At 46.0% G+C, this 22,074-nt stretch overlaps 1 protein-coding gene across 14 annotated transcripts in view; it reads right to left on the bottom strand.

Annotated features, from left to right (window-relative positions):
• Positions 1-953: 953 nt before the first annotated feature.
• LOC130297684 (protein-glutamine gamma-glutamyltransferase E-like) overlaps positions 954-22,074 on the bottom strand; it is a 229,414-nt gene continuing 208,293 nt past the window's right edge. For all 14 annotated transcript variants that reach the window (XM_056550409.1, XM_056550408.1, XM_056550411.1 and 11 more), the window contains 7 exons: positions 18,489-18,624; positions 15,872-15,975; positions 15,500-15,742; positions 13,486-13,812; positions 12,044-12,204; positions 2,807-2,940; positions 954-1,511 (listed from right to left, as the gene is read on the bottom strand). In XM_056550409.1, the coding sequence (XP_056406384.1) occupies positions 1,364-1,511; positions 2,807-2,940; positions 12,044-12,204; positions 13,486-13,812; positions 15,500-15,742; positions 15,872-15,975; positions 18,489-18,624 (1,253 nt within the window). In that variant the 3' untranslated portion in view covers positions 954-1,363. The remainder of the gene's footprint in view (positions 1,512-2,806; positions 2,941-12,043; positions 12,205-13,485; positions 13,813-15,499; positions 15,743-15,871; positions 15,976-18,488; positions 18,625-22,074) is intronic.

The following is a 22,074-nucleotide window of genomic DNA, read 5'->3' as shown; positions in this document are numbered from 1 at the left end:
TTACTTCTATTAAAAAATCTTAATCCTTTCAGTACTTATGAGCTTCTGAAGTTAAGGTTGTTCTTTTCTGTCTAAGTAATCTCTGATAACACGTGTCTCGGGAACCGCCCAGTTTAGAAGCAAATTCCCATAGCAAACCTCTTCTAAACTGGGTGGTTCCCGAGACACGTGTCATCAGAGATTACTTAGACAGAAAAGAACAACCTAAACTTCAGAAGCTCATAAGTACTGAAAGGATTAAGATTTTTTAATAGAAGTAATTTACAAATTTGTTTAACTTTCTGGAGCCAGTTGATATCTAAAAAAAAGTTTATTCCTGGATAACCCCTTTAAGTTACATGGGCTGGATTTCTTGGACTTGAGGACAAGTTGGAAGTGGGAGTGCTACAGTCCACACCCCTGGTCCACTACGGGTTTCCCTAATCCAAGGTGTTCTCAGGTGAGGATTCCTGTGCTGATTGCTGGGGAGGATGCCTTATAGCAAATGGCTGATTGGGTTTGAGTGCTGGAGAGACTGAGATGAGAAGCAGCCACAGCCAGAACTGCAGCTCAAACCTACCAGGTCTGAACCTTCCGCTATGGACATTTTGTGAGTTTGCTTGGGGCCAGACATGAGGCCCACAGTAGGATAGTGATGTATCTTGATGTTTAGTTAGAGCCGGACAGGCTCAGGTTTTTGTTGTTTTGTTTGCACTGTGTTTTGTGCCTAAAATCATTTAAATAAACATCCTCTTGGATGTTTGAAACCTGCTGCCTGTGTGAATAAGGTCATTGCCGACCCCACCGTGTGAGCTGTTCCCTACAACCCTTTTAAGTACCACGTCACCAGGTCATGCATTGTCATCTTGGGGTCAAAACTGTGAAATGTACAAATAGAGCGAAGACAAACCAATAACGCTATGCATGTATAGTCTTAGCTAAAATAGAACAATAAACCTAGGAGAATATAACACAGAACTATTTATTTATCGACATTTATTTATACACATGCGGCGCTAGAGTAAAAAAATCACACTTCACTATTAAATGATTGATCTACAGCGCTAAAGAGGTAGAAGTTTGATAAAAATCAATGAGAATGAATCCACTAAGTATTAATGGTGGAGACCACAGTGATCTAGTAGAGTGGTCTCCAAACGGTGAGCCTCCAGATGTTTCAAAACTACAACTCCCGGCATGCCTGGACAGCCAACGGCTGTCCGGGCATGCTGGGAGTTGTAGTTTTTCAACATCTGGAGGGCCGCCATTTGGAGACCATTGATCTACAACCACAAGGAGAGGACATCTTCAGGTCTTCTTGATAACACACTAGTCATGGTGCAGGCAGTCACAAATGCATGGAGTTCGGATAGGCGTCATGGAGTCAGGGGGCCACTGTAATGTTGTGATAGCTTTTAATGTTCTTTATCTTATCACAGGAGAAGATGGCGATGAGTGTTTTATTGCCGCTCTTGAAAGGGGTGATTGAAAAGTTAACCTCAGTTTTTTCTCCGGGCTCTAGTGGTGGTAAGCTGAAAATAGAAGTGAAATTGCCATTTTAGGGTCCATTCAACTGTTAGAACAGTGTTTCCCAACCAGGGTGCCTCCAGCTGTTGCGACACTACAACTGCAAGCATGCCCAGATGGTGAAGGAAACAGCTGGAGGCACCCTGGTTGGGAATCACTGTGTTAGAGGGGGAAAAAATAGGAATGCTGTGTCCTACTACAGAGTCCTGTAACATAAAAACATTGGTTGTTGGATAGGTGCTTTGTTGCTAATGGGGTTACTGTGTAATGTGGCATTATGTTGTCATCTACTGTGAATTTTGAACACTGGTATAAACACAACTACACTACTACATTTTGCTGTGTGGGGAAGAGCCTCACAAGCCCAGCCACTCCACACAGACAGAGGTGATCCTGTTTAGCCCAGTTCAGTGTAGACTAACTTAGAAAAATTAAAGATTGAGGAGCACCTAATCTTCATCTTACACTAGCTAGATGTCACCACCCAGCTGGAGGCATTTTGGTTGGGAAACACTGTGTTAGAGAAAAAGGCATGCAGTGTCCCACTACAGGGTCCTGTAACATAAAAACATTGGTTGCCGGATAGCTGCTTTGTTGCTAATGTGGGTTACTGAACTTGCATTGCTTTGATTTTACTGTGTAATATGGTATTATGCTTTCATCTACTGTGAATTTTTAACAGGGGTGAAGTCACACCTGTACAAATACTAATACCCTCCCTAGCTCAGCCTGTCCACCGAGACACAGGAAATCTTGTTTAGCCCAGTTCAGTGTAGACTAGCTTAAAAAGAGGATGGTTGAGGAGCACCTAATCTCCACCTACCACTAGCTGGACGTTACTAACCAGCTAGTGGCACCCTGGTTGGGAAACACTGTGTTGGAGAAATAAACATGCAGTGTCCCACTGCAAGGTCCTGTAACATCAGAACATTGATTGTTGGATGGGTGCTTTGTTGCTAAAATTTCTGAATGTCCATCGTACTGCACTGCGATTAATACTGTGTAATATGGTATTATGCTGTAATATACTGTTCATTTTAAACACTGTGGGTTAGTGAAGTCACTCTTAGTAACACTACTACATTCTAGTGTGTGGGGAAGAGTCTCCCTAGCCCAGCTTCTAGACAGAGACAGAGGCAAACTTGTTTAGCCCAGTTCAGTGTAGACTAGCCTAGAGTGTGGAAGGATGAGGAGCACCTAATCTCCACCTTCCACTAGCTGGACCTCCCCACCCAGGATTGCTTGGAGTATAGGCTTGTCAAACTGAATTTTTGACACTTGAGTACAATATTTTACTTACTTTTTCTGGATAGATCCATCAATGAGTCCACCCCCTTCAACTGACAAGATACAAGAGTCCATTGTCTCAGATAAAGTGTTGGTGATGACAACTTCAGCTTGGAACGCAGAGTTCATTGCCCCCGTATCCGCACACTGCCTCAAAGGAAATCCACAAAGAACATAAGAATAAGAGGATATAGGATGTGAATATACCAACAGTAATTCTAATATAGTACACACTAGAAATATTTCATCAAGTCAGGAAGTTATTTTACCCTCATTTAATTTGGGATAGTAGAAAAAAGAAGTGGCACTCACCGTGTCTCTTTTCTTCACTTTTTATTGCACATGGTAAAGACGTTCAAGGTCTTGCAGCTCCAAGCATGGACGCCAGTGGCGTCCATGCTTGGAGCTGCAAGACTTTGAATGTCAGTACTGTTTGCATGAGGTACTGCAACAGAGAGTAATGAAAAGAAGCACGATGAGTGCCACTTCCTTTTTTTACTATCCCAGATGTGTTGCCTTGGACTGATATGGCTTTCTGTGGTGGCCATATTTTCAGGACTCCTTGTTCTTCTTTGTGTTGAAGATACTTCTTAATGACATTGGTTGTATGGATGCCTCCCTGATGGTAATATAAGATGGATAAGTATCTGCCTGTTTTAACATTAAAGGGGTACTCCACCCCTGGACATCCTTTCCCCTATCCAAAGGATAGGGAATAAGATGTCTGGTCATGGGGTTGGGATCACCAGCGATCTCTGGGCGGCACCCCGGCATTCTAAACATTTTTGTTCAGAACGCTGGGTTCAGGCGGCCGTTGTCGTGATGTCACGTCACGCCCCTTGCATTTTTGTCTATGGGAGGGGGCGTGGCATCTGCCCAAACCCAGCGTTTTGAACAAAAATGTTCAGAACGCCGATGTGCCGCACAGAAATCGTGCGAGGTCCCGGGGTGGGACTCCCCGTGATCAGACATCTTATCCCCTAGCTTTTGCATAGAGGATAAGATGTCCTGGGGCGGAGGACACCTTTAAAAATACCTTCATCCTGACCAAAACTCCAACACCATTTGCCGAAATGCAGCCACAAACTTGAAAGGACCCCCCATCTTGCTTTACTGTCCCTGTGCTCACTCATTATAGTACCACTCCTCAGGCTTTCAGAGAACCAGCTGCCTTCTCATACAGCCAAATATTTCATACTTACAAGTGAGACAAAAAAGTATTTAGTCAGCCACCAATTGTGCAAGTTCTCCCACTCAATAAGATGAGAGGCGCCTGTAATTTTCATCATATGTTATAACCTCAACTATGAGAGACAGAATGAGAAAAAAAATCCATAAAATCACATTGTCTGATTTTTATTTTACTTGCAAATTATGGCGGAAAATAAGTATTTGGTCAATAACAAAAGTTCATCTCAATACTTTGTTATATACCCTTTGTTGGCAATGACAGAGGTCAAACGTTTTATGTAAGTCTTCACAAGGTTTTCACACTGTCACGATGCCGGCTGGCAGGTAGTGGATCCTCTGTGCCAGAGAGGGATTGGCGTGGACCGTGCTAGTGGATCGGTTCTAAGTCACTACTGGTTTTCACCAGAGCCCGCCGCAAAGCGGGATGGTCTTGCTGCGGCGGTAGTGACCAGGTCGTATCCACTAGCAACGGCTCAACCTCTCTGGCTGCTGAAGATAGGCGCGGTACAAGGGAGTAGACAGAAGCAAGGTCGGACGTAGCAGAAGGTCGGGGCAGGCAGCAAGGATCGTAGTCAGGGGCAACGGCAGGAGGTCTGGAACACAGGCTAGGAACACACAAGGAAACGCTTTCACTGGCACGATGGCAACAAGATCCGGCGAGGGAGTGAAGGGGAAGTGAGGTGATATAGGGAAGTGCACAGGTGATAACACTAATTGGAACCACTGCGCCAATCAGCGGCGCAGTGGCCCTTTAAATCGCAAAGACCCGGCGCGCGCGCGCCCTAGGGAGCGGGGCCGCGCGCGCCGGGACAGGACTGACGGAGAGCGAGTCAGGTACGGGAGCCGGGGTGCGCATCGCGAGCGGGCGCTACCCGCATCGCGAATCGCATCCCGGCTGGAGGCGGTATCGCAGCGCCCCGGGTCAGTGGAACTGACCGGAGCGCTGCAGTGAGGAGAGTGTAGCGAGCGCTCCGGGGAGGAGCGGGGACCCGGAGCGCTCGGCGTAACAGTACCCCCCCCCTTGGGTCTCCCCCTCTTCTTGGAGCCTGAGGACCAGACTTTTGTCCAGGATATTGTCCTCAGGTTCCCAGGACCTCTCTTCTGGACCACAACCCTCCCAATCCACTAAAAAGAAGGTTTTCCCTCTGACCTTTTTTGATGCTAAAATCTCTTTGACGGAGAAGATGTCCGAGGAGCCGGAGACAGGAGTGGGAGGAACAGATTTGGGAGAGAAACGGTTAATGATAAGTGGTTTAAGAAGAGAAACGTGAAAGGCATTAGGAATACGAAGAGAAGGGGGAAGAAGAAGTTTGTAAGAGACAGGATTAATCTGGCGCAAAATTTTGAAAGGACCAAGATAGCGTGGTCCCAACTTATAGCTAGGGACACGGAAGCGGACATATTTAGCGGAGAGCCATACCTTGTCTCCAGGGGAAAAAATGGGAGGAGCTCTTCTTTTCTTATCCGCGAATTTCTTCATGCGTGAAGAAGCCTGTAAGAGAGAATTTTGGGTCTCTCTCCATATGATGGAAAGATCACGAGAAATTTCATCCACAGCGGGCAGACCAGAGGGCAAGGGGGTAGGGAGGGGAGGAAGAGGGTGACGGCCGTACACCACGAAAAATGGGGATTTGGAGGAAGATTCAGAGACTCTGAAATTATACGAGAATTCGGCCCAAGGTAGAAGATCTGCCCAGTCATCCTGGCGGGAGGAAACAAAATGTCGTAAATAATCACCCAAGACCTGGTTAATTCTTTCTACTTGTCCATTGGATTGAGGATGATATGCAGAAGAAAAATTTAATTTAATCTTGAGTTGTTTACAGAGAGCCCTCCAGAATTTAGACACGAATTGGACGCCTCTATCCGAGACGATCTGCGTAGGCAACCCGTGAAGACGAAAAATGTGTACAAAAAATTGTTTAGCCAACTGAGGCGCTGAAGGAAGACCAGGAAGAGGGATGAAATGTGCCATTTTGGAGAATCGATCAACGACCACCCAAATAACAGTGTTGCCATGGGATGGGGGTAAGTCAGTAATAAAATCCATACCAATCAGAGACCAAGGCTGTTCGGGGACAGGCAGAGGATGAAGAAAACCAGCGGGCTTCTGGCGAGGAGTCTTATTCCGGGCACAGATAGTGCAGGCTCGCACAAAGTCCACCACATCAGTCTCTAGAGTCGGCCACCAATAGAAGCGAGAGATGAGTTGCACAGATTTCTTGATGCCCGCATGACCTGCGAGATGGGAGGAGTGACCCCATTTGAGGATTCCGAGGCGTTGGCGTGGAGAAACAAAGGTCTTTCCTGGAGGAGTTTGCCTGATGGAGGCTGGAGAAGTGGAAATCAGGCAGTCAGGAGGAATGATGTGTTGAGGAGAGAGTTCAACTTCAGAAGCATCTGAGGAACGAGAGAGAGCATCGGCCCTAATGTTCTTATCGGCAGGCCGAAAGTGAATTTCAAAATTAAATCGGGCAAAGAACAGAGACCACCTGGCCTGACGAGGATTCAGCCGTTGGGCAGACTGGAGGTAGGAGAGGTTCTTGTGATCGGTGTAAATAATAACTGGAAATCTTGATCCCTCCAGCAGATGCCTCCATTCCTCAAGTGCTAATTTAATGGCTAGAAGCTCTCGATCCCCGATGGAGTAGTTCCTCTCCGCCGGAGAGAAGGTCCTAGAAAAAAAACCACAAGTAACAGCATGCCCGGAAGAGTTTTTTTGTAGAAGGACAGCTCCAGCTCCCACTGAGGAGGCATCAACCTCCAATAGGAAGGGTTTAGATGGGTCAGGTCTGGAGAGCACGGGAGCCGAAGAAAAGGCAGACTTGAGCCGTTTAAAGGCGTCTTCCGCTTGAGGAGGCCAAGACTTGGGATCGGCATTTTTTTTGGTTAAAGCCACAATAGGAGCCACAACGGTAGAAAAATGTGGAATAAATTGCCTGTAATAATTGGCGAACCCCAAAAAACGTTGGATGGCACGGAGTCCGGAGGGGCGTGGCCAATCTAAGACGGCAGAGAGTTTGTCTGGATCCATTTGTAGTCCCTGGGCAGAGACCAAGTATCCTAGGAAAGGAAGAGATTGGCATTCAAACAGACATTTCTCTATTTTGGCATAGAGTTGATTGTCACGAAGTCTCTGAAGAACCATACGGACATGCTGGCGGTGTTCTTCTAGATTGGCAGAAAAAATCAGGATATCGTCCAGATATACAACAACACAGGAGTATAGGAGATCACGAAAAATTTCATTAACAAAGTCTTGGAAGACGGCAGGGGCGTTGCACAGGCCAAAGGGCATGACCAGATACTCAAAGTGTCCATCTCTGGTGTTAAATGCCGTTTTCCATTCATCCCCCTCTCTGATGCGGATGAGATTATAAGCACCTCTTAAGTCCAGTTTGGTAAAAATGTGGGCACCTTGGAGGCGATCAAAGAGTTCAGAGATGAGGGGTAGGGGGTAGCGGTTCTTAACCGTGATTTTATTAAGTCCGCGGTAGTCAATGCAAGGACGTAGAGAGCCATCTTTTTTGGACACAAAGAAAAATCCGGCTCCGGCAGGAGAGGAGGATTTACGGATAAAGCCTTTTTTTAAATTTTCCTGGACGTATTCAGACATGGCAAGAGTCTCTGGGACGGACAGAGGATAGATTCTGCCCCGGGGTGGAGTAGTGCCCGGGAGGAGGTCAATAGGACAATCATAAGGCCTGTGAGGAGGTAGAGTCTCAGCTTGTTTTTTGCAAAAAACGTCCGCAAAGTCCATATAGGCCTTAGGGAGACCGGTTACAGGAGGAACCACAGAGTCACGGCAAGGGTTACTGGGAACCGGTTTTAGGCAGTCCTTGGAACAAGAGGGCCCCCAACTCCTGATCTCCCCAGTGGACCAATCCAGGGTTGGGGAATGGAGTTGAAGCCAGGGAAGTCCAAGGAGAATTTCAGAAGTGCAATTGGGGAGGACCAAAAGTTCAATCCTCTCGTGATGAGATCCGATGCACATTAGAAGGGGCTCCGTGCGGAAACGTATGGTACAGTCCAATCTTTCATTGTTTACACAATTGATGTAGAGGGGTCTGGCGAGACTGGTCACCGGGATGTTGAACCTGTTGACGAGAGAGGCCAAAATAAAATTTCCTGCAGATCCGGAGTCCAAGAAGGCCACAGCAGAGAAGGAGAAGGCAGAGGCAGACATCCGCACAGGCACAGTAAGACGTGGAGAGGCAGAGTAGACATCAAGGACTGTCTCACCTTTGTGCGGAGTCAGCGTACGTCTTTCCAGGCGGGGAGGACGGATAGGACAATCCTTCAGGAAGTGTTCGGTACTAGCACAGTACAGGCAGAGATTCTCCATGCGGCGTCGTGTCCTCTCTTGAGGTGTCAGGCGAGACCGGTCGACCTGCATAGCCTCCACGGCGGGAGGCACAGGAACAGATTGCAGGGGACCAGAGGAGAGAGGAGCCGGGGAGAAGAAACGCCTCGTGCGAACAGAGTCCATATCCTGGCGGAGCTCCTGACGCCTTTCGGAAAAACGCATGTCAATGCGAGTGGCTAGGTGAATGAGTTCATGTAGATTAGCAGGGATTTCTCGTGCGGCCAGAACATCTTTAATGTTGCTGGATAGGCCTTTTTTAAAGGTCGCGCAGAGTGCCTCATTATTCCAGGATAATTCTGAAGCAAGAGTACGGAATTGTACGGCATACTCGCCAACGGAAGAATTACCCTGGACCAGGTTCAACAGGGCAGTCTCAGCAGAAGAGGCTCGGGCAGGTTCCTCAAAGACACTTCGAATTTCCGAGAAGAAGGAGTGTACAGAGGCAGTGACGGGGTCATTGCGGTCCCAGAGCGGTGTGGCCCAAGACAGGGCTTTTCCAGACAGAAGGCTGACTACGAAAGCCACCTTAGACCTTTCAGTGGGGAACTGGTCCGACATCATCTCCAAGTGCAATGAACATTGGGAAAGAAAGCCACGGCAAAACTTAGAGTCCCCATCAAATTTATCCGGCAAGGATAGTCGTAGTCCAGAAGCGGCCACTCGCTGCGGAGGAGGTGCAGGAGCTGGCGGAGGAGATGATTGCTGGAGCTGTGGTAGTAACTGTTGTAGCATAACAGTCAGTTGAGACAGCTGTTGGCCTTGTTGCGCTATCTGTTGTGACTGCTGGGCGACCACCGTGGTGAGGTCAGCGACAACTGGCAGAGGAACTTCAGCGGGATCCATGGCCGGATCTACTGTCACGATGCCGGCTGGCAGGTAGTGGATCCTCTGTGCCAGAGAGGGATTGGCGTGGACCGTGCTAGTGGATCGGTTCTAAGTCACTACTGGTTTTCACCAGAGCCCGCCGCAAAGCGGGATGGTCTTGCTGCGGCGGTAGTGACCAGGTCGTATCCACTAGCAACGGCTCAACCTCTCTGGCTGCTGAAGATAGGCGCGGTACAAGGGAGTAGACAGAAGCAAGGTCGGACGTAGCAGAAGGTCGGGGCAGGCAGCAAGGATTGTAGTCAGGGGCAACGGCAGGAGGTCTGGAACACAGGCTAGGAACACACAAGGAAACGCTTTCACTGGCACGATGGCAACAAGATCCGGCGAGGGAGTGAAGGGGAAGTGAGGTGATATAGGGAAGTGCACAGGTGATAACACTAATTGGAACCACTGCGCCAATCAGCGGCGCAGTGGCCCTTTAAATCGCAAAGACCCGGCGCGCGCGCGCCCTAGGGAGCGGGGCCGCGCGCGCCGGGACAGGACTGACGGAGAGCGAGTCAGGTACGGGAGCCGGGGTGCGCATCGCGAGCGGGCGCTACCCGCATCGCGAATCGCATCCCGGCTGGAGGCGGTATCGCAGCGCCCCGGGTCAGTGGAACTGACCGGAGCGCTGCAGTGAGGAGAGTGTAGCGAGCGCTCCGGGGAGGAGCGGGGACCCGGAGCGCTCGGCGTAACACACACACTGTTGCTGGTATTTTGGCCCATTCCTCCATGCAGATCTCCTCTAAAGCAGTGATGTTTTGGGGCTGTTGCTAGGCAACACAGACTTTTAACTCCCTCCAAAGGTTTTCTATGGGGTTGAGATCTGGAGACTGGCAAGGCCACTCCAGGACCTTGAAATGCTTTTTACAAATCCACTCCTTCATTGCCTGGGTGGTGTGTTTGGGATCATTGTCATGCTGACAGACCCAGCTATGTTTCATCTTCAATGCCCTTGCTGATGGAAGGAGGTTTTCACTCAAAATCTCACCATACATGGCACCATTCATTCTTTCCTTTACACGGATCAGTTATCCTGGTCCCTTAGCAGAAAACAGCCCCAAAGCATGATGTTTCCACCCCCATGCTTCACAGTAGGTATGGGGTTCTTTGGATGCAACTCAACATTCTTTCTCCTCCAAATATGACGAGTTGAGTTTTTACCAAAAAGTTCTACTTTGGTTTCATCTGACCATATGACATTCTCCCAATCCTCTTCTGGATCATCCAAATGCTCTCTAGCAAACTTCAGACGGGCCCAGACATGTACTGGCTTAAGCAGGGGGACACATCTGGCACTGAATGATTTGAGTCCCTGGCGGCATAGTGTGTTACTGATGGTAGCCTTTGTTACTTTGGTTCCAGCTCTCTGCAGGTCATTCACTAGGTCCCCCGTATGGTTCTGGGATTTTTTTTCACTGTTCTTGGGATAATTTTTACACCATGGGGTGAGATCTTGAGTGGAGCCCCAGATCGAGGTAGATTATCAGTGGTCTTGTATGTCTTCCATTTTCTAATAATTGCTCCCACTGTTGATCTCTTCACACCAAGCTGCTTGCCTATTGCAGATTCAGTCTTCCCAGCCTGGTGCAGGTCTACAATTTAGTTTCTGGTGTCCTTCGACAGCTCTTTGGTCTTGGCCATAGTGGAGTTTGGAGTGTGACTGTTTGAGGTTGTGGACAGGTCCCTTTTATACTGATAACCAGTTCAAACAGGAGCCATTAATACAGGTAATGAGTAGAGGACAGAGGAGACTCTTAAAGAAGAAGTTACAGGTCTGTGAGAGCCAGAAATCTTGCTTGTTTGTAGGTGACCAAATACTTATTTTGCACCATAATTTGCAAATAAATTCTTTAAAAATCAAAATGTGATTTTATGGATTTTTTTTCTCATTCTGTCTCTCATAGTTGAAGTATACCTATGATGAAAATTACAGGCCTCTCTCATCTTTTTAAGTGGAAGAACTTACACAATTGGTGGCTGACTATACTTTTATGCCCCACTATATCAGTCCAGAGCCCCTGACGTCCTAGTTCCTTGTACATATGTAAGTCACTTGGCACTGTTTCCAGTTTGGCTTAATGGCTGCAATTCTTCTATGAACACCAATTCTGATTAGACATATCCAAACACTAGATGGGTGCCCCTGGGTCCCACTGGTTTCGACCAGTTCTGAGATGGTAGCACTGCTGAATATCTTCCGAAATTGAAGAGAAGTAAGCAGGATGTGTCTTTTATCGGCTGCACAAAGTGTCATTGGCCCATTTCTTTGTCCTTCTTGAACAGAAGCTCTTTAAACCCCAGTCTGCTTTTTACATGTTTGCCTTAGAGAGACCTTTCTGGTGCAGCATATAAGTTGTGTGTCTTGCTGCTGTGATCAGTCTTACCATGGTGTATGACCTTTGACATGACTCTCTCTTCTACAAACTCACATTTGTAACAGAGTTTGGCTGTTCCTAACCCAGTTTTAAGACTCCTACACAGCTGTTTCTGTTTAAGGTAATGAATGTGTTTCAACCTACATATGAAAATGAGGATCATCATTGGTTAATCATTCACCTGACTGCAATCCTACAAAATTTCTGACTTTGTGCTAGTGTATCTAGAAGAAGTGATTCTGTTTTGAAGACAATGGGCGGTCACACCAAACATTGTTTTGATTTCCGTTTCTCTTCCCGATGTTCAGCTCTGGCCAGTGACTTCATACTATCACATCTTAGCACGTAAGTACAGTAATATATTATATAACAAAATTCTGTTGGTCTCCTGTAAAGAGTCCATTTCCACTGATCACTATAATATAAACCCAATCCCATCCAATACCGTTACCTTGATGGTTATCGGCGGCTTTACCAAGATGATATCCTTCTCCACCAAGATGCGTTCCTCTTTCCCTTCTACCTCACACAGACCTGTCATGCGGATTAGATTATCTTCTCCCATGTACTTTTTATATTGAGGGTACTTCAGGGGGATCGAGATGTGTTTACCTGGGGTACGAGAATGACATGAGCCATTGTGTGTTTACAGTTTTTTTTTTAATACGGGTATTTTAAAGCGTAACTTCAAGGTTGATACGGCAGCACGATTGGTGTTCAAATCTGCCGGCAACTTCGTAGCCAGAGACTAAAACAGTCAGGATGCAAATTTTCTGGACTTCCCATGGACTTGTTTGGAACTTACAGCAAATCTGTATCCAGACGGCTATGAGATTTAAAAGGGTATCCTGATCCTGGATCAACATTGCGGTTGTGCCATAATGATACCTTAAAGGGGTATTTCAGTGCTCTAGCGTTCTGAACAAAGCTCGGAGCTGGAAGCTGAGATAGTGATGCTACACCTCGCCCCCTCCATTTATGTCTATTGGAGGAGGCGTGTCATAGACATGAATGGAGGGGGCATGGCATGATGACATGAGGGGGCGTGGTCGAGGGGGTTTCACGAACAGCAGGAACCCGGCATTTGTTTAGAACGCAAGGTGCTGCGGGAGACCGCAGGGGGCCCCTATATAGCACCATTTATAGTTGTCCTCTATACAGCCCCATATATAGTTGTAGGCCCATGTACTGCCCCATTTATAGTTGAAGGCCCCTATACTGCCCCCATATTTAGTTGTAGGATCTTATACTGCCCCCATATATAGTTATAGGCTCTTATACTGTCCCCAATTTTAGTTGTAGGCCCCTACTGTGCCATATATTGTTAAAGGCCTCCTCTGTGCCCCTATATAGTTGTAGGCTCCCCTCTCCTCTAAGACCCCATATATAGTAGAAGGTAGGCAGCTCCCACATACTGACCCCAGCAGCCCGGGCATACTTCGATCCGGACCATAGCAGTAGGTCCCCAAACCAAAGAAGCAGTGGAGCACTAAAGCTGACACAGGCAGTAGTTTAGTTACCATACCAGTGTCCACTCCAGAGTAAACGTCACGGTCCAGGCTTGCGCTATCCTGACGCCCTTCAGCTCCGCTCCTTGAGGGATGACGTCATGGGCATTACAAGAACTGGCAGCCGCTGCTCACTAATTTAAAGTGGCCTCGGTCCCGGCTGTCACTCTAACGTCAGCCAGCACCAGTCGTAGCCACTTTAAGAAAAGTGCCAGGGCTACTGTGGCACAAAAACCTCAGAAATGTCAATTTTGTCCCATTTTGTTATAAATTCACAGAAATAGGATGGGGGCCCCAACACATTTTTGACCCAGTAGTCTGCGAAAGTCTTAATGTAGTTGCATATTTGCATCAACATTGGTAAATAACTCCTAAAACTCCATACCTTCATTTGGACCTAGAGGGGCCACCTTTGCATCGGCCCAGATCTCGTACTTGTGTCTCCCGGTGTACAGAATGCTGGAGGCGGTCATGTTCACAACCACTCGAATACTGTCAGCACTCAGGTTCTGTAAGCTCAATATTAGGTTTATGTCTTGGCCAAGGCTGGGGACTTGAGGTAGACTAAACATCCCAGATAAGATATTGCCCCTTCGGGGTTTTTGTTCTTCGATTTTTCTAAAATAAAGTAGTTTTTTCTCCAGTTCCAGATATGGACTTTCTAGCAATTTTTTGACTGCCTTCTCAAACACTTGTCTTTCCTCCAATGAACCTGAAAGGCAAAAATAGTATACAGAACTTAGGCTCCAATGCACTTTTCAATGTATCCTTGTCCCAATAGGATTTAGAACAGAGTAGACCTCCCTGCTTTACATTCTGCAGCCACCAGGTGGTGATGCTGTAACGTCAGGTGCTGCCACCTGACAGCTGACAGTAACCACACCTGACAGCTTACAAGACACTTAAAACCTGTTCTATTTATGTATAAAGAGGGAAAATAATGAAAAGGAATTAAGGCACCAAGAAAAAACATGAAAAACCCAGCCTCTATCTATATTTAGTAACGTCATAAACAATTTTTTAATATGTCTTAAGTGGTTTTGTACTTTGAACAAGTCAGCACAACATATTAATCACAGCAATTCATATTGTACTGTATGTCAACGCAGTCCCAGATTTCGCAATTTTTTTAAAAACTCTATACTATGGTAGTTGTTGAGGGTTACTTTAACCCCTAACATGTCATAAAAAAATTACCTATTGTTTAAATTGAGTTTTCATGTTAAATATAAAAATATGTGGGGGTTTTTTTCCGGTAAAATCTTGCAGTTCTCATTTTGGCCACTAGGCCTAAAACTAAAACGAGACTTCCTGTGCTGTCTGTGATGATAAGGAGTGGAAAGTGGAAGCATTATAAGTACAGCATTATAGGCGACACAATAGCTGAGGCTCAGAGCTCAGCCTCCCCCTCCACGTGGAATGACCTCTTTAAAGTTCACAGAACATGCCCAGACACAATTCCTATGTATGAGAATGGGACAGCTCCATTGTATTGTTGCCTATATCCATAAAGCTTGCTGTAAATAATGTCTCCAAATGTTTCTCCCAGGGATGTTCGAATGTGAATTTTCGTGTCAATTCAACTTGGATTTTGCCATATGTGATGTCCCATGTCTGGCCCAGGAGAAGCTGTCTCCAACCTTGGATCATGTATAGGATAACAGTGCCCTGGCGTCACAAAATAATTAGGTATATCTACTAACACCGTGGCTACCACACTTACACTTACTGGGAACCCAATGACTGTCCTAGTGAATGTGACCCTCACTGCTGCTTACCTCTTGGTCGGTAATCTTTTGATCACATTATACAGTACACTGCAATACTAATGCAATGCAGTGTACTGTCAAATTGTTCATCTCCTAGTACACCCTACCTATGGTAGGGTTTAATAGGATTACTATCTTGGCCGCCACTAAGGCCTTCAGAAGGCCCCTGCCAGGGGCCTTCTGAAGGCCTCAGTGGCCGCCAAGATAGTAATCCTATTACACCATATCATAGGTAGGCTTTAATAGGATTTGAGCAATTTGACAGTACACTGCATTGCATTAGTATTGCAGTGTACTGTAATACTGATTCGCAACCCCACATGTCAACAGTTTCTTTTCCAAATGAAAGTAACACGTTATAGGGGTTATCTCATCACAGACAACCACTTTCAGATTGGACACGCCAAGGCAAATAGTTTTGGCATGCCAGTCATGCACAGGTTAAACATGGACGACTCAACTCAGGCATCCCTGCTATTCAACTGAAAAGAACTTATACCACTATAGAGACCTATTGTGAGCTAAATTCTATTTAGTTCCCCATAGCGGCCTTACATAGTTGGTCCTAATTTTGTGGATTCCCCTGGATGTCTAAAACTGCATTTGGACACAGGCTGTAGTTATCCTTACCTTCTGGGTACTTATATGAATTTGTAACATCCACCCGGTTGTCACTCCCCACTGCTTTTGTGCTTATGTATTTGCCAATATATTTGGTATCATTAGAAATTCTTTTCTTTGTGCCATCACTGTAGCTGATCCAGTGTGTAAGATCAGCATTCACCGATGCATACATGAAGGCTACATCATACTTGAGGTGAACGTCCCCTTCCTTTATAGCCACAAGAGGTGCAGGACCACAGCGATATATTCCTAATGTGAAAAGAAATTGACAGTGCAGTTAATACCTCAGTTATCATTGAATGACGACAACTCAAGGAATGTCAGCCATTAAAATTCTCTGTGGGGGTGGGGTAGGATAGCGTAGGAGGTATGTATTACCTTCACTTTGCTCCAGTGGGGTTGCGTCCATCACCTGCCATCCACTGTAAGCCGAATCCATATCCTTACGGATAAACCAAGCCTCATTCCAGACGTGGAAGTTCCTTTAAATGCAAAAACATTACATGTAAAATATATACATATATATATATATATATGTAGAATCCATGCGGATTCCAAGGCGATATTGTGCAATATCACAGTTATGTTAAAAAGAAAAAACCTTTCTTCCCTCACTTGCTGCCACTCAGACCATCCCTCCAATCGCTGCTCTTGACTGCCACCATGCTTCCTCTTTTGCTGGACTACCAAGTCTGCCCTGTAGGGTGCGCACACACACTGTCTTTGCTATTTATAGGGCACTTTTTTATTTATATATATATATATATATATATATATATATATATATATATATATATATATATATATATATCAACTGGCTCTAGAAAGTTAAACAGATTTGTAAATTACTTATATTAAAAAATCTTTATCCTTTCAGTACTTATGAGCTGCTGAAGTATAGTTGTTCTTTTCTGTCTAAGTGCTCTCTGATGACACCTGTCTCGGGAACTGTCCACAGTAGAAGTAAATCCCCATAGCAAACCTCTTCTACTCTGTGCAGTTCCCGAGACAAGCAGAGATGTCAGCAGAGAGCACTGTTGCCAGACAGAAAAGGAAAAACTCAACTTCAGCAGCTGATAATTATTGGAAGGATTAAGATTTTTTTAATAGAAGTAATTTACAAATCTGTTTAACTTTCTGGAGCCAGTTGATATAAAAAAAAAAAAAAGTATTTTCCAGGACTACCCCTTTAAGGCTTCTCCACCCGCATATGCCATAGTCCATATGTCCATAGTGAATGTTTTCTGTGAAGCTGTTCTGACCCTCCTGTGTATGACCTGGACTGCTGGGGCAGCGGATGGGTCAGGGACACCGGTTATGGTGGAGGGAGAGCAAAATGGCGCAAAGTTCAGACATGTTCTTAATGAAAACCTGTCACTGTACAAAGCGCACACCTATAGATCAGAAGATCATTTACAATGAATTCATTAAGTACATAAGCAAAAAGGCATTAAAAACAATTAAAATTTCACATGAAGAGCAAAGCACAACATGGGAGAGGGGCCATGAACCCCCTGTCTCCACAGACCCTGTCCTCCAATGGATAATATCCTTTTGCTGTTGTGATGTACCAGTATGGGATAATGTGGCCATGTACTGTCCTGTCAGGCAGAGTGTGTGTGTATGTGTATATATATATATAATATTTAGATTAAAGGGGAACTCCGCCTTAAAGGGGTACTCCGGTGGAAAAAAAAAAATTAGATTTTTTTTTTTAAATCAACTGGTGCCAGAATGTTAAATAGATTTATAAGTTACTTCTATTAAAAAATATTTGTCCTTCCAGTACTTTTTAGCAGCTGTATACTACAGAGGAAATTATTTTCTTTTTTAATTTCTTTCGTCTTTTTCACAGTGCTCTCTGCTGACACCTCTGTCCGTGTCAGGAATTGTCCAGAGCAGCATAGGTTTGTTATGGGGATTTTCTTTGGGGAAATCCAAAGAGAAAAGAAATTCCTCTGTAGTATACAGCTGCTAATAAGTACTGGAAGGATTAAGATATTTTTTTTTTTTTTTTTAATAGAAGTAATTTAGAAATCTGTTTAACTTTCTGGCACCAGCTGATTAAAAAAAAAAAAAGTTTTCCACCAGAGTACCCCTTTAAGTCAGAATCTTAAAATAGTACACAATATGAGCCTAACTCCTTGGCTATATGACCCATGTGAGTAAATTTAAGGATCTATAAAACCATCTCTTAGCACTAGACACGGTGATGTCATAGGTCACCATCTTGCTTGTCAGAAAGTCTAAACCAGTGGTCTCAAACTGGTGGCCCTCCAGATGTTGCAAAACAGCGGTCTTCAAACTGGTGGCCCTCCAGATGTTGCAAAACAGCGGTCTTCAAACTGTGGCCCTCCAGATGTTGCAAAACAGCGGTCTTCAAACTGGTGGCCCTCCAGATGTTGCAAAACAGCGGTCTTCAAACTGGTGGCCCTCCAGATGTTGCAAAACAGCGGTCTTCAAACTGTGGCCCTCCAGATGTTGCAAAACAGCGGTCTTCAAACTGGTGGCCCTCCAGATGTTGCAAAACAGCGGTCTTCAAACTGGTGGCCCTCCAGATGTTGCAAAACAGTGGTCTTCAAACTATGGCCCTCCAGATGTTGCAAAACCTCAACTCCCAGCATGCCCGGACAGCCATTTGCTGCAGCTAACGGCTCTCAGGAATGCTGGGAGTTGAAGTTTTGCAAATGTGGTCTTCAAACTGTGGCCCTCCAGATGTTACAAAACTACAATTCCCAGCATGCCCGGACAGCCGTTGGCTGTCCGGGCATGGTGGGAGTTGTAGTTTTGCAACATCTGGAGGGCCACAGTTTGAAGACCGCTGTTTTGCAACATCTGCAGGGCCACCAGTTTGAAGACCGCTGTTTTGCAACATCTGCAGGGCCACCAGTTTGAAGACCGCTGTTTTGCAACATCTGGAGGGCCACCAGTTTGAGACCCCTGGTCTAAACATAAAACAGATAAAGCAAACGCAATAAACATCAATGGTCCCTACCAAATGAGGTCCTGCATGTGTTCACTGCTCGATCCGTTGGTGTCGTATAGGTAGTCAATGTAAAGATTCCCGTTCTTGTCTTGGGCTGAGTTGAAGTTGGTGACGACGCGCGCTGGTATTCCCAAACATCGCAGCACTGGAATGACAGATTATTGGATCATTTTAGAACAGTGGTCTCCAAACTGTGGACCCCCAGCTGTTGAAAAAGCTAGAACTCCCAGCATGCAATAGTGATTGGCTGAGCGAGCCGGTGTGAGGTGAGATTTCCGAACCCATGCAAAAACTGAACGGCTCCTCCCCCTCAGCTCTCTCGAAGAGCCCGAGGGCCCCACCGGCACTGAGGAAGAAGCGGAGCGTGCTGAGGACCGGTGAGCAGCCAGGCCCCATGTAAGAAATCGCGGGTGGCCCCAGCAATTGAACCCCACCCCTATCATCAGAAACTGGATAGGGGATAAGTATTATTTCCCTGAAGTACCCACTTTAATGTAACAGAACTTAAAGGGGTACTCCGCTGGAAAACATTTTTATTTTTTAAATCAACTGGTGCCAGAAAGTTCAACAGATTTGGAAATTACTTCTATTAAAAAATCTTAATCCTTCCAGTATTTATCAGCTGCTGTATGCTCCACAGGAAGTTGTGTAGTTCTTTCCAGTCTGACCACAGTGCTCTCTGCTGACACCTCTGTCCATGTCAGGAACTGTCCAGAGTAGGAGAGGTTTGCTATGGGGATTTGTTCCTACTCTGGACAGTTCCTGACATGGACAGAGATGTCAGCAGAGAGCACTGAGTTTCAAAAAGAAAAGAATTTCCTCTGTAGTATTCAGCAGCTAATAAGTACCGGAAGGATTAAGATTTTTTAATAGAAGTAATCTACAAATCTGTTTAACTTTCTGGCACTAGTTGATTTAAAAAAAAAAAAGTTTTTCACTGGAGTACCCCTTTAAAAAAAGAAAAGAACTGCTGGTACTGGAAGGATTAAAGGGGTACTCCGCCCCTAGACATCTTATCCCCTATCCAAAGGAAAGAGGATAAGATGTCAGATCGCCGGGGACCCCAGGGATCGCTGCTGCAGCACCCCGCTATCATTACTGCGCAGAGCGAGATCGCTCTGCACGTAATGACGGGCGATACAGGGGCCGGAGCATCGTTACGTCACGGCCCCGCCCCTCGTGACGTCACGGCCCGCACCTTTCAATACAAGTCTATGGGAGAGAGCGTGGCGGTCGTCACACCCCCTGCCATAGACTTGCATTAAGGGGACGGGCCGTGATGTCATGAGGGGCGGAGCCATGACGTCACGCTGCTCCGGCCCCTGTATCGCCCGTCATTACGTGCAGAGCGATCTCGCTCTGCGCAGTAATGATAGCGGGGTGCTGCAGCAGCGATCCCTGGGGTCCCCAGCAGCGGGACTTGGCGATCTAACATCTTATCCCCTTTCCTTTGGATAGGGGATAAGATGCCAGGGGCGGAGTACCCCTTTAAGATTTTTAAATAGAAGTTATTTACAAATCTGTATAACTTTCTGGCACCCGTTGATTACATTTTTTTTTTTTTTTCCAGTGAAGTGAAGTACCCCTTTAATGGCAAAGATGGCCACACGGCCCACTGTGCAGCAATGGCGTCACTAGGGTTGGTGTCACCTGGTGTTGTAGAAAACAGTGTCTCCCCCGTGCGAGTAATTGAAGGCATTGACTGTGGCAGAACGTCTACACCAGTGGTCTCCAACTTGCGAACCTCCAGATGTTGCAAAACTACAACTCCCAGCATGCCCGGACAGCTGATGGCTGTCCGGGCATGCTGGGAGTTGTAGTTTTGCAACATCTGGAGGTCTGCAGATTGAAGATCACTGGTCTACACGATTTTCCTATGCACATTGGGGGACATGTATCAAAGAATTTACCTCTGTTTTGTGTTAAAATGATTGCCCAAGCTGTTTTTTTGCGTCTTTTTTTTTTTTTTTTTTTTTGCGCACATTGTGGTGGCGCATTTCCTCCAGATGTGTAGATTTCGGTGTACCTTGGAGTAACATATTTAGTACGCACAAATTTATTAAAGGGGTACTACCGTGGAAACCTTTTTTTTTTTTTTTTAAATCAACTGGTGCCAGAAAGTTAAACAGATTTGTAAATCACTTCTATTAAAAAATCTTAATCCTTCCAGTACTTTTTAGGGGATGTATACTAAAGAGAAATCCAAAAAAGAAATGCATTTCCTGACCACAGTGCTCTCTGCTGACCTCTGCTGTCCATTTTAGGAACTGTCCAGAGAAGCATATGTTTGCTATGGCGATTTTCTCCAGTTCCTAAAATGGACAGCAGAGGTCAGCAGAGAGCACTGTGGTCAGGACATCAGAGGAAATGCATTTCTTTTTTGGATTTCTCTTTAGTATACAGCCCTCTAAAAAGTACTGGAAGGATTAAGATTTTTTTAATAGAAGTGATTTACAAATCTGTTTAACTTTCTGGCACCAGTTTCTGGCACCAGTAAAAAAAAAAAAAAAAAAAAAAAAAGCTTTCCACGGGAGTACCCCTTTAACCGCGTACATTTCATTTACCCGCAGAAATCTTGCGCAATGACCATCATTTTAACACAAATATAAGCCATCTTGGACTGCACGTTGCAAGATGCTCTAAGTCATCGATTGGAGGTAATGAGATTGCTATATTTGCCCGAAATTTATGAAACTCATTGCGCTTGATTGATAAATTTAGCGCTTCTGCGCATAATTTAGAATTCGGCAATAGGGGTAAACTGCTTCTACCATACACAAATAATGATACATGTCCCCCATTGCGTAGAAAGATTGTATTCCTCACTCTCCACTGCCAATTTCCACTGCCCGTTGGCGACATCGGATGGGGAGGAGGATATTTCCCGATTGGGGGCGTCACCTGGGTGCAGTCCACGCCCCTATATTAACACTAGTGATGAGCGACAGGGGCCATACTCGAATTCGCGATATTTCACAAATATATTGACAATTATTCGTCCTATGTTCGCGAAATTCGCATATTCGCTATGTTCGTTCACTTTTCTTTTCCATGCATGAGATTCGTGAATTCGCAAATTTAAAAATCGCGATAATTTGCATTATGAATATTCGTGCTCAACACTAATTAACCCCTACAGGACCCATGACGTAACGGTACGTCCCGACACCCTGGGTCTTAAGGACCAGGGACGTACATTTACGTCATGGGCAGTTTTAGTCCCCGCCGTGCGCCGGGCGGGGATCGGAGCGGGATGGCTGCTGAAATCATTCAGCAGGCATCCCGTGCAAATGACCAGGGGGGTCATCAGACCCCCCCATGTCGGCGATCGCGGCAAATCGCAAGTGAATTCACACTTGCGATTTGCGCGATTCCGGGTCATTACGGGTCTATAGTGACCCGGTGACCCGCAATGTAAGGGGGATCGCGGGTGTCTAAGACACCCACGATCCCCCTGAAGCGATAGGAGTGAGGTGGCACGGGTGCCACCCCTCCTATCCCTGCTATTGGTGGTCTAGACGCGACCACCAATAGCAGATCGGGGGCGGGGGGGTTTACTTTCGTTTTCCCCGTCCTGCCCTCCCATAATAGGCGG

This window comes from Hyla sarda, chromosome 13, assembly GCF_029499605.1.
Source record: "Hyla sarda isolate aHylSar1 chromosome 13, aHylSar1.hap1, whole genome shotgun sequence".
Taxonomy (NCBI): Eukaryota; Metazoa; Chordata; class Amphibia; order Anura; family Hylidae; genus Hyla; species Hyla sarda.
This window is presented reverse-complemented; position numbering and strand designations above follow the sequence as displayed.